General features: G+C 46.9%; 4 protein-coding genes across 4 annotated transcripts; 1 reads left to right on the plus strand and 3 right to left on the minus strand.

Moving 5' to 3' along the window:
- The first annotated feature begins 2,125 nt into the window (after positions 1 to 2,125).
- Positions 2,126 to 4,119, plus strand: BDV27DRAFT_137910 (putative extracelular serine carboxypeptidase). Its single transcript, XM_032069100.1, has one exon. The coding sequence runs from the start codon at positions 2,300 to 2,302 to the stop codon at positions 4,025 to 4,027; it is 1,728 nt and encodes a 575-aa protein (XP_031921396.1). The 5' UTR covers positions 2,126 to 2,299; the 3' UTR covers positions 4,028 to 4,119.
- A 2,642-nt stretch (positions 4,120 to 6,761) lies between these two features.
- BDV27DRAFT_169559 (flavin-containing monooxygenase) lies at positions 6,762 to 8,216 on the minus strand (the record flags this gene model as incomplete). The annotated part of the gene is made up of 1 exon (XM_032075070.1): positions 6,762 to 8,216. The coding sequence occupies one exon, from the start codon at positions 8,214 to 8,216 to the stop codon at positions 6,762 to 6,764; it is 1,455 nt and encodes a 484-aa protein (XP_031921397.1).
- A 444-nt stretch (positions 8,217 to 8,660) lies between these two features.
- BDV27DRAFT_150544 (transferase family-domain-containing protein) lies at positions 8,661 to 10,088 on the minus strand (the record flags this gene model as incomplete). The annotated part of the gene is made up of 1 exon (XM_032071236.1): positions 8,661 to 10,088. One exon carries the CDS (start codon positions 10,086 to 10,088, stop codon positions 8,661 to 8,663), a length of 1,428 nt encoding a protein of 475 aa, XP_031921398.1.
- A 454-nt stretch (positions 10,089 to 10,542) lies between these two features.
- BDV27DRAFT_150545 (uncharacterized protein) lies at positions 10,543 to 11,619 on the minus strand (the record flags this gene model as incomplete). The annotated part of the gene is made up of 3 exons (XM_032071237.1): positions 10,543 to 10,654; positions 10,705 to 11,159; positions 11,212 to 11,619. 3 exons carry the CDS (start codon positions 11,617 to 11,619, stop codon positions 10,543 to 10,545), a joined length of 975 nt encoding a protein of 324 aa, XP_031921399.1.
- Between the last annotated feature and the right edge of the window lie 402 nt (positions 11,620 to 12,021).

Below are 12,021 nucleotides of genomic sequence, written 5' to 3' on the forward strand. Positions count from 1 at the left end.
GTTTTGAAGAAGCCGTGACTGAGGGAGTTGAGCAAAAGGTGTTCTGTACCTTGAGATATATCAAGGTACTTACTCAGGTCGTTTGGTCTTTTTTGTGGTGTCCGCTAACATTCGCAGCTAGCAATTTCCCCATGAAGCTACAGCTTTTGTCGGCAACTGCGCTAGTTGCATTTTTCTATTATTGCGTCACAAGCCACTACGCGCTCGCCATCCGGCTCTTTTTATATCAGGCCTTCTACGGTCAACGAGCTGTCGAACAAATAGTTGAAACCTGTAGTACTGGACCCGATGGCAACAGGATACGGTGTATGACTGAAGTATGCACGTATGTTGTAGGAGCCATGTTGACCATAGGAGCCACTGGATCTCGAATAAGCTCCATAGTTCGAGGATTAAGGGTGGGATTGAGCGACGGTGAAGGAACAATTAACAATATTAGTTGAGTTTGGGGGTTATGTGGTACGGTTTTAGCATGGCTCCGGTACCAAATTTTGGCATAATGGTCCTATTTAGACATAGGATAATCAATACAACTGGGTCTCTGTGACCAGCCAACACGGCGTGGTGATCCAAGTTTTGGTCATCTTAAATCAGGACACTAAGTTGATCTCCACCTAAACCGCCATAGAAAAAATCGTTATTAAGGCCATATAAATCATCATTTTCGACTAGGGAAGAGTTTTCACCAACATTGCACTAGAAGGGCTTAGATTTTAGATTTCAAAGCACCATGCCTTTGCTGTCTGCGCGCCAGCTATTCAACCTTGTTACCTACCCACCTATCTAGCAACACAATGCTTTAATCAACATGGAAGAGCTGTGTTGCCCTGGCCGATGCAGTATGTGTACTGAATATTCTTAGTGTATTGAGTAGTCTTGCGGCATATGCTGTGAGCGAAGTCCTTCAGAGAGGTGTGCTCTTTATGTTAGCAAGGTCCCTCTTCATCAAGGCTGCCGGCAGAGCAGTTGATTCTTGTGGGACCTTTGTTGGTCAAGATTACTGCTATTTTCTAGTAGCAAAGTAGGCTTTCAGAGAAAACTATACATGAAGTCATACCACAACCAAGAAATCATGCCATATAATTACATACCTGACAGCACTATTTAATTATAGGATACAAAGAACAACCCTGCGCTATACAACTATATATACGCCCACTTACAAACAATTACACCCTATTCTCCTGAGATACCAACACTTCTGAACGGCCCAGAGAAGGCATTGGAACCAACCTCCGGACTGGCCGCGGCGAAGGCGAGCTGGACTTTTGGCTCTTCCGTCGCTTCGACAAGTTGCAACAACCAGGATAAGAGGCGACTCGGCACCGGGCACAGACATCGCCCGGGCAAGACACCTGTGCTGCGCCCACCTTTGAGCAGGTCCAACACCCTCGATCATTGGCTATGCAGCCCGTGCAGCGCTCGTCACCGAGTACCTGCTTCCCGAGTTCAGCTTCATAGGTCTTCGATTTAGGGTATTGAATTACAATTTACGGCTACAAGGTTGTTCCCAGGAGTCTCAAGGGGTTTGAAAAATTCGCCTTACCGCCTTCTACATTAAGATGGATAAACGGGGCACTAGAATACAACAAGACGCGAAGCTTGAAGCTTTTCAACTCTATCGCGTGGTTCTGCCAGACACGCCAGCCCGTTAAGGAAAGGTTTCCTGCATGGGTACTTCCCATTTGTTCAGATAGTCTACCGCCCTCGGTAAAAGAAATCTTCTAACCTGTTAAGGTACCATCCAACCTATATAGGGATAGTAATATGATTACTACTGGGCTATTTGAGAAACAAACAAACTGAATAAAATACCAACACCACAGCGTTAGATTGCTCAAATATAAAACGCTGTATTCCCCAGACTGAAGAGCACACACAATGAATTAGGAGCCTCAACAAAAGATTGTCACTTGCTTATCAAAACTTTATATACGAATAAAAGCCCTCTTCATGAAATACAGCATGAACAACCACCTGGTCATCGGGCCGCTGCCTAATGCCGGTGGCCTCAGGCACGGGGCAGTGATCGACATCTTCCGTTGATTGATGAGGTCCCTCATTGGATCATCATGTTGCACTATGGCGAGAGTCCGCCAAGGATCTCCACTCCCACGGAGTCCGATGGGGAACTGATGGCCCCAAGGACTGATCGCATGTCGGCGAGAGGGGTAAACCATCGCATTGTCGGCAAACAGCGGCTAACCGGCATGTTTTATATGCAAGGACAATTCCCCGATCTCTTCATACGCTAGTTCCCAACTTTCCTCACAATTTCCGACAACATTACCTTGTGACGATGCATCCGTCGCTGAAATTGCTGTTGTCGGCGGCGTCTTTGCTTCCATTGGCGCAGGCATTCCAGTACACGCCCTTGCAACTGGCGTATCCTGAGCTTCGCGCAAAGCAACCACAACAATTGACCCCGGAATCAGCAGTGAACCAGCAATCAACAACAGCTGAATACCCTGAGTACTATCTCTCGGTACCTGTTGACCATTTCCATAATGAGTCCCGCTATGCGCCGCACAGCGATGACCATTTCGACCTGCGATATTGGTTCGACGCCCAACACTACGAGGAAGGGGGCCCCGTGTTTGTGATCGCCGCCGGAGAAACCGACGCGACCGCGCGATTCCCCTTCTTATCGCAGGGCATCGTCACCGAATTAGCTGCCGAATACCACGGCATTGGAGTGATTCTAGAGCATCGCTATTACGGCAAAAGTTACCCGGTAGACGACCTGACGACGGAGAATATCCGGTTTCTCTCAACGGACCAGGCCCTGGCCGATTATGCGTACTTCGCTTCCAACGTCGTCTTCCCCGGGCTAGAAAATGTAAATCTCACATCCAAAACGACTCCGTGGATCGCCTATGGTGGATCGTATGCCGGGGCCTTTGTCGCCTTCCTGCGCAAGCTCTACCCCGACGTCTACTGGGGTGCTATCTCTTCCTCGGGCGTCACCGAAGCGATCATAGATTTTTGGCAATACTATGAGCCAATCCGCAAATTTGGTCCGTCCGATTGCATCTGGGCAACCCAAACATTCATCGACGTCGTAGACCGCATCCTAATCGACCATGCCGATAACAAAACGCTAGGCCAGCAACTGAAATCTTCAATCGGAGTCAGTCCCGACAAGGATGACGTCTCGTTCGTTTCGCTTCTTTCTTCCGGCCTCGATAGTTTCCAATCGCGCAATTGGGATTCCAATATCGGTAGCTCTTCTTTCCGGGTCTATTGCGATAACATCACCAGCTCAGACTTGCTGTACCCCGACACCGAGACCATAAAGCCAGCCATCGAGGAGCTGATCGAGGTGGCCGGATATGATGCATCCAACTCCAGCTTCGTGAACGGTTTCCTGAACCACATTGGCCTTCTCAAGCAGTCCATCTCCAGTGATGACAATTCGGCCGAGACCGAAGAGTCCAACTCATCCGATTCTAAATCGCTCCCCAAAAGCGACGGCATCAGTTGGGAATACCAAGTTTGCACCGAATGGGGCTACTTCATGTCCGGTGCGTCCGTGCCGAAGGATATCATGCCTCTGATCTCACGCGTCTTGGACGTTGCAAGCGTATCGACCTTCTGCGATACAACATACGGAATTACCTCTCCGCCCAACGTGACGAACATCAACAAACACGGCGGATTCGACTTCTCTTACCCACGAGTGGCCATCATTGATGGTCTTGCGGACCCCTGGCGCGATGCGACACCACACGCCGACGGCACGCGGGAGAGGGAATCTACTGACGACGAGCCATTCATTCTGATCGACGTCCCGGCTGAGGATGTCTGGGACGGTATCCGAGGTGCAGTTCACCATTGGGACCAGAACGGCCTGTCCAAGAAAGATGAAACTAAAGGTCAGGAGCCTCCAGCAGCTATTGTGGAGGTGCAGAAAGAGGTCCTACGATTTGTCGGCGTGTGGCTGGACCAGTGGAAGCAACGGTCTGGAGGTTCCTCTCGATTAGTTGGGGGAATAAGGGGCCCTGGGCGTAGCCAAGTGCCACTCTAAGCTGCAATATACGACGTCTCTAATAAATATGATGCTAAGAAGTTGTTGATGATATGATTGTATATTTCTCTGTCTGCAGCGCTTCCGCCCGCAATTAAAACCTTCTATATACGAGAGACTACAAATTTTCAATCGAAGTATAGAAATCGACCGTGAGCACTTCAAGCAATTCCTTACAGAAAGAAAGTTTCAAATATTCCTCAAATAGCAAACGATCGGTAACTAGACATTTCCCATAATAAACTGCACGAGGATCGACTGTAGATGTTTCCAAAGACAGTAACAGACCAATCGATAGAACAAAAAGAGGAAAGGAATCAATGAACAATCACCACAACTATATAGACCCAAACAGTCAGATTTCTCGCTTACGTATAAAATCTTTTGTTCCAGATTCAAGTCTGGGGTTAAATATTATAGGTTCATCGTCAACACTCCATTGAAAAGACCACCCCGTCACTGTCCATGGAAATATTTCTACCCCCAAATTATAAACTTATAATATCTGTGCCTTCAAGGTATATGGCGGCGTCTGGGATAGCAAAAGCGAGACCTAGCTTGATAAAGTATTCCCCTTCCATGATATGAAAAGGGAAATTCTTTCTCAAATCAGTATCCTGTGTTGGAGATGAGAAGTGGTGTGGAACTCGGAGTAACAATCGAAGCTTTCCGGGGTGTTGAGCGCTGTCTATATATCTGAGTTCAGGTGGGCTTATTATTAGCAAAGCCAACTGGAATAAACCTCAAAACGGGTTCAGATAATTTCAAAAAGGCAAGTTATATGAAAAAGAACACCAATAGATATAAAGGACAAAGAATTCCACAGCCTTAGGATACCAGTTAGACAGCAAAACGACTCCAGAAGCATCTAGGCACTGAGGATAATCAAGTGCGAGAGTGGTGAAGGAAGCCTGTATACAGTCAAGGCTCTGCAGGAAGCCGTATCCTTAGCAGAGACTCAAACAGCTCTGTCGCTACCGAACATAAAACCCCCTATTAGTCCAGTTGTAGGACGTAACCTCCAGAGAAATAAACCAGAGTTTGACTAATGTCTTCCAAGACGTCGACCATTTATCTTACTCTCCGGATGGTAGGTTTCTAGTCTCTGTACTAGGTGGTTGTATGCTGTATCTATCACACGGAACAAAACTTGAGGTCGGGGATGTGATTAATGAGTCCATCGTGAAAAGGGATGCGAATTCTGACAAGAGTATATGAAAGTGATATCTCTCTGTGAAATGACCCAATCCTGGGAAACGCCGATTTTGATCTTTTCGTATATGACCTAAAAACGAATGTTTTTATCACAGTCTATATTAATTGGGAAGAAGCTGTTCTTACTTCTCAGTAAAACGTTAGTGGTCTTGATAAATTACCTAATTACTCCCTTTAGGAGGTGCATGAGGATGATATAAAACTTATGGGTCATTGTAAGAACTTTGAGCATCTAGAGCCGTGTGACAGAAAGACGTTCTGCTTTGAAGATAGGGCCATAGTTACTGAAACAGGCTGAATAGATTCTCGATTATTCTATTTCGAGTGGGACTGGAGGAGCACTCGGAATCCGCTTGTGAATAAGACAATGGTTGTTCGGGGACAAGAAAGATATTGATCTCTTCTCAAGGTTATATATATACACTTACGCGCTGTCGTTAACAGGAACAACTTACTAATCGTGGGATATGGTTTTGGCCGGGTAACACTTCTGGGGATTGGAAAAGATATAGGAGAAAAGTAGCCAGAATCTCCAAAACGTATGAATGTCGAGCGAGAGCTGTTGGTATCGTAGCACTTATATTTCACAGTTAATTCTACAATAGATGATTCAGGATTCGTTATTAGATAATTAAAAATAGATATCCAAAAAGGACCATATCTGTATCAGATACATATAGAACGTTAAAATACTAGAACGGTACTTGGATCTCCGGAGCTAACTCGTACTAGGCTGTTTACTATTTCCTGCTTGATCACTCTCATATATATAATCCTTATATTTCCAATTGTATTTCTAATTGAAGATGATACCTTTGCTTCTCTACCATTCTAACTCGGTGTGATATTACCCGTTACAAATTGGGCTGTAGACTATATCTCAGAATGAGAATGCGAGATAAACGCTAAGGTTTCCTAGATTTTAGTGAAGAATGCTACACTGCAAGGGTGAGCTAGATTTTAAACTCGCCTACTTTCATTGCTTATCATCGTGATCACGGGTCGACGTTTAGATCAATGGGACAGACGACTAGATCGACGCGAGGTATCTGTGAATTGCTAATTGAGATAGTGGGGCAATGGTGGAATAAGCGAATGGAAGTTGAACACAACAACAACTGTATCGACACAGCAAGGGGGGGGGGAGCCGTTCGCTCTTACTCGGATTTATGTACGAACTGTGTAGGAGTAGTATGAGGTCGAAGGTGATCTTTCAGGATGTGAGCGAAATCTAAATTTGAATGGGAAAGATTTCCGCGCGACTCATGTTGAACGGTTTTAGGTGATCTACAATGATTCAAGAAAATGTCTGTGCCGATCTGCATCCCTGCATAAATTACTATAGCGTATCCGAGAACGGTTGAAACACTTGCCCTAATTTTCACAGTGACAAGATGTACGTTGTACCTTTCGTAAAAACATATTCAAGTATTTATCAAATTGTAATGACTGGTATTATTATTCGCGAAGTTTTTACTAAATGTGAGCGGGTTACAATAAAAAAAGTATCCCGTCTTGATTAACCAGCTCTAGTGAACTCTAAACCATCGCTAAAAGACCCATAGCGTGCTTGAAGATAGTCGAGGATATAGTTCGTGCGCGGATGCCATGGGCTGACGATCCCCGCTTTCGGTAAACAGTCTCCACCTGCCACCATATACGTGGAATTTAAACTCCAGACAGGTCTAAGAGTTGGATCTGACGGACCCTTGGCAGGAGGCATAGCTGCGAGGATGTTTCTCTTAGCCATGTGGTTGATGAGTCGGCAGGCAGACAAGGCCGTGACATCTACCCCCATTGTCCACGAGGCACTGGTGAGATATCCGAGAGCGAAGAATGCATTGGGAACGCCTTGGAGCATCATACCATTCCAGAGGAATCTTTTGGAGAGATCACAATCCTGCCCGTCAATTGCAAAAGTGGCCCCACCGCCGAACTGCAGCTTAAGGCCCGTGGCAGTGATGACAAGATCCACTTCGATTGATTTCCCATTCTCGAGAACAATGCTGTTGGGAGTACACTTTCGGATATTCGCCGTTTCGATGCCGACGTTCCCGCGATGGAGGCTCTCGAAGAAGTCCCCATCGGGACAGGCTAAGAGCCGTTGATCCCAGACGTTATACCTGGGTGTAAAATGAGGATCTATTGGTATGTGTTTTGGGAGTCGTCTTCGGGCTAGGCCGAGGAGATACTCCTTAGCAGCAGTGGGGCATTTGCGGAATGCATAATATCCAAATAGTGAAATCGCCAACCAACTGAGGCGTTTAACTTTATGAGAGAACGCGGCTGGGAAGAATCGTGCCCATCCGTTGTCTCCAGGTGAAGGTATTGGTAGGATGTAATTCGGGCTGCGCTGTACCATGGTCACGCTAGACGCCGTCTCGGCTAGTTTGGGGACAAGCGAGATCGCCGTCGCCCCACTGCCGATGACCGCGATTCTTTTACCCGAACAATCGAGGCCCTCTGGCCAGAACTGTGGGTGAATGAGCATCCCGCGAAAGCCGTTCAAGCCGGGGATCTGCGCGGGCAATGGCTGATTATGGTCGAAGTATCCCGTGGCGAACATTACGTACGTTGCGCTGAGATAAATCTCTTTATCCTGAAGCGTGGCTTTTAAACCCCACATATTATCTTCTGAGGACCATGCCGCGTGTCTAACTCGATGGTTGAAGAGGATATGCTTGTCTATTCCGTATTTCTTTGTTGTTTCATTGAGGTAATTGAATAGAGATTCTCCGTCCATCATAGGTTTATCGTTGTGACATGGGTGCCAGGAAAACCCAAACGTGTGGATATCGGAGTCGAGCCGGACACCAGGGTACCGGAACAGATCCCATGTGCCGCCAGCTGTCTCGCGGGCTTCGAGAATAACATATGTGTGATTAGGAAGGAGTGATTGGATGCGGTACGCAGCGTTGATTCCGGCGATTCCTGCCCCGATGATGACAATGTCATATTTTGTTGAAAACGACATATTGCGTAAGGCTTGAACAGTGGAAAACCATAAACGAAGGAACAAGTGGGAAGAATTGACTGATATCCCAGCAGACAGGTCTATTGCAGCTTCACAGGCTATATAGCAGTAGTGTAACTACTAGTGAAGAGAGGTAATCAAGATACTGAGGCAGAAGACCCTGTACTGTAACGAGTCACACTGCACATAGTGATTTCCGTTCATTTCATCTTGAAAATTACCCTATCAGATATGCCAAGACGAGGTCGGAGAACGTGTACTGAAATATGAAGTATCATTTGTATACTAAGTATTAAGGTTGGGAAGAAGACCCGCTTGATCAACATCATCACGACCGGATGCTATATTCCGTATCCCTAACTCTTGACCTGTCGTGTGATTGACTGAAAAGCTAAATACATGACCCGGTTATTGCGAATGCAATGGATTCTTTCCGATCCACCCTCACAACCGGCCGAGCATCCTTCGCATCACGAACCGCAGAAGTGGGCCTTGTAGTAGCCGGAGCATGGTGTCTGGCGGTAGCGTGACCCGCAGTTCTAGTATTGACGTGGACCGGGCAGGTAGAATGCAGACTGTCCCGTCAATCCGGTTATCTGGGCTATCAAACTCTACCACGCGTCCCAAGGTGGCACCAAAGTCTAGTCCATATATACCCATGCGTCGAATACTGGTGGATATGATATCACCCTGCTTAAAGGTGGGACTCCAATCTAGACTCCTCTGTTTTTCTTGAATGATTCCCTTCACGTAAGCATTATCCACGCTCGACTGCGTAGCGTGAACCTTCAGTGCGAGATCGACAAGAAGTTGGACATCACCCTTGGTCAAAGCTGATGATTGGGGATGGGATGTGTTTGGCACATCAGAATCCAGAGCAGGCTGCACGGGTGACGTCGTCGCTGAATGAATGATCCCATTTCCCATGTAAGAATTTGGGAGTGGCGGTGTTAAGGTTCGACGAATCTCAGTGATGAGTATCAACGAACTTTCAGTAGGCTGGTTGTTCTGCACGCTGGCGCCATACGATGGTGATTCATACCGTGCCCTGATAATAGCGAGCCATAGCAGGGCGGATATCATGTCATTGGATGTCAGGTATTGCTCTTGTGACCGGTCATGCAGGATTGCGTTACAGATACCCTTGAGGTATTCTACACTAGCGAGCTGCACAATTAGTCGGCGACTGACTAGCCCTTCAACCGAGTTAAAGTTGGCAATTTTGAGGGCCTGCGAGTCCCCAGTCTGTGCCTCGCGCCCCTCTTCGCTGACCATGGGACCGTGTACCATTCTTCGCCTTCCTTCAAGCAGGTCCCGTCCCAAGGGTAAGGTTAGAGTGGGACTGTTAGGCTCGCGGCAGCATCGTGCCAATGCATCCTGGATGAAATAGAACCCGGCAGCGTCAAATACCGAATGATGAAAGCAGACAGCCACAAATATGCCATCCTGCAGAATGTTCGCTTGCCAGCGAATTATAGGGCATAGTTCCCTTGTCGCCACCGACAGTGGTAATGGCAGATATGGCTCATCGAATAAAGAATCGTTCGAGACCCGTTCACCGGGATTGTGAACTTTTTTGACGATGTATTGATCCGTGTGATGTGCTACCTGAAGGATGGGGAATTCGCGCAACGAATCCAAGGTGGGAGGTCGCACCTCACGTACGTTGGCCTTTGGCCCTTTCGAACTTGTTCTGATCATATTTCCTGCCAGGAAGGGGCATTCTTTGAGTAAGCGACGGAGACCTTCTTCAAGGACGGGCACGCCCTGTTGTGGGTCATCCAACACCAAGGCGTAGAAAAATGCTATGTAGCATATTGGCATCGTATGGTCCAGCGGTGTCAGCTTCATGGGGGTAAAATGAAACGCCATGATGAAGAGCCTTAGGCTGTGGTTTGGTAGGAAGTGAGTCGATGGTTTGGTTCAAAGGTGTCCACCAAAATATACAAGGAGACAAGTGGTGTTCCAGTGCATAATATTTTAAGTACAATTACCAAGGAATAAGATGAATCACCACCATCAAAACCCCATCGTAACGCAGTCCCAAAACGACAACAAATTTAATTTCACATGCAGTTGAAAGTTTGTGCCTACATAAATGTAGATCACTGCCCAAATGAAGCGGTCAAATGTGTCTGAAAATCTTGTCGTGCAAACGTGAGGAGAATAGCCTCCTATATTCGCTAAATAGACTATACGACAGGCCGATGCAGTGACTTGTGAAGGATACTATTGCCTTAGGGGCTTCGCAAGAAGAGGTCCGAGCATTTTTCTTTTCTTTCTTTTTATTTTTCTTCGAGGCAACCATGTCAGATTAACGGGCTCTTCACAAATAAGCTTCAATTTCAGGATCCACCTGCTCTAAAGTGCTGGCAACTTCCTCCCACAGTCTCTCCTGACAGCTGACTCCTTCAGCGCTTGACGAGAAACGAGAAACGCTACAGCAGTTAGTCACATGCGGAAACTCAGGGCCATTTAGTGTACTTACGGTACTTGACTTCCTTGACTATAGTAGCTGGCCCCACTGTTCTCTGCCAGTTCGGCTACGGAGGCAATCAAGATCATTCTTGCTCCCTCCTCACATGACCGAGCGAAGCAATTGGCTAAAAGGTCTGTGGGTGCAGATCTCACATTCCGGAATAACTCACTTTTGCATAGACCAGGAGACGCCAGAACGACCAAAAGCTTTTCAGGATCAATGCGTCGAGAAAGAGCAAGGGCCCAGAGAAGCCCAAATAATTTGGAGGTATAGTAGTGGGTGTAGTGGTCAAAGGATTGGGGTTTCTGCTTGAATGTGTCTAGGATGCTGTTGTTTTGCATAAAGCTGGTTGGAACCATTGCGTGTCCCTCGGACGTCACGAAGACAATCCGGGGTTTACTATTTTTATAGCGAAGATGTGGGAGGATAAGCATGGCGAGAAGAGCATTTGATAACACATTCACCTAGACCATATTAGCACATCGAATCAGTGTCAATAAACTTATGCACACTCACCTGTAGCGAAAGATCGAACGCATCTGCAGAGGCCATCCACTGAGAGCACCATACCCCAGCATTCAGAATGACTAAATCAAAAGTTTGGGATTCCTGGCTCATTTGGTTCACAAAAGCTTTGACCGAATCGAATGAGGCAAGATCGCACTCTCGCACCTCAACTTGGGCTGCTGGGACTTGTTCGAGGATTTTCTCTTTTGCCGCCTCGCCCTTTGGGACTGACCTGACTGCGGCCACCACTTTAGCCCCGCGAGATGCCAGTTCTAATGCTAGGCAAAACCCAATCCCGGAATTTGCCCCAGTCAAGAGAACTGATTTCCCGTGGAGCTCAACTGGGGGGGCCTCCGGGATGGTATAGAAAAACTGTCTGAAGAGAAAGGCAAGAAGGCCATCATAATAGGGTACCATGGTAATTTCGTGAGTCTTTGGTCTGAAGGAAGAACCGGCTAATGGGATATCAAAAGAACTGATGACAGCCAGGGAGGGGAGCGTTAATAATAGCAGCTAATCCTTATGGAACATACGTACAAAGCCATTAGCCCTGGCTCCATTGCCTTTCTTTTTCTTTTTCTTTGCCTTTTTTCTTTCCCCCTCCCTCTGGCCGCAGGCCTACGGAATGTATTCTTACGCTACTCTCTCTAGGTCCACAGTAGGCTTCACCTTCACGTCAATCAATACGAAATGATCTACAGAAAGAGGCGGTCAGTGGCAAAGCGGTTATGGGGTGTTTTGTTCATATTATCTTTGTTTTGTTTTATTCCATTTCATCTTATTTTGTATTTTTGCCGGTTGCACCCTCGCCTTCGAGGA

The sequence above is a fragment of the Aspergillus caelatus genome, assembly GCF_009193585.1.
Source record: "Aspergillus caelatus strain CBS 763.97 unplaced genomic scaffold BDV27scaffold_343, whole genome shotgun sequence".
Classification (NCBI taxonomy): domain Eukaryota; kingdom Fungi; phylum Ascomycota; class Eurotiomycetes; order Eurotiales; family Aspergillaceae; genus Aspergillus; species Aspergillus caelatus.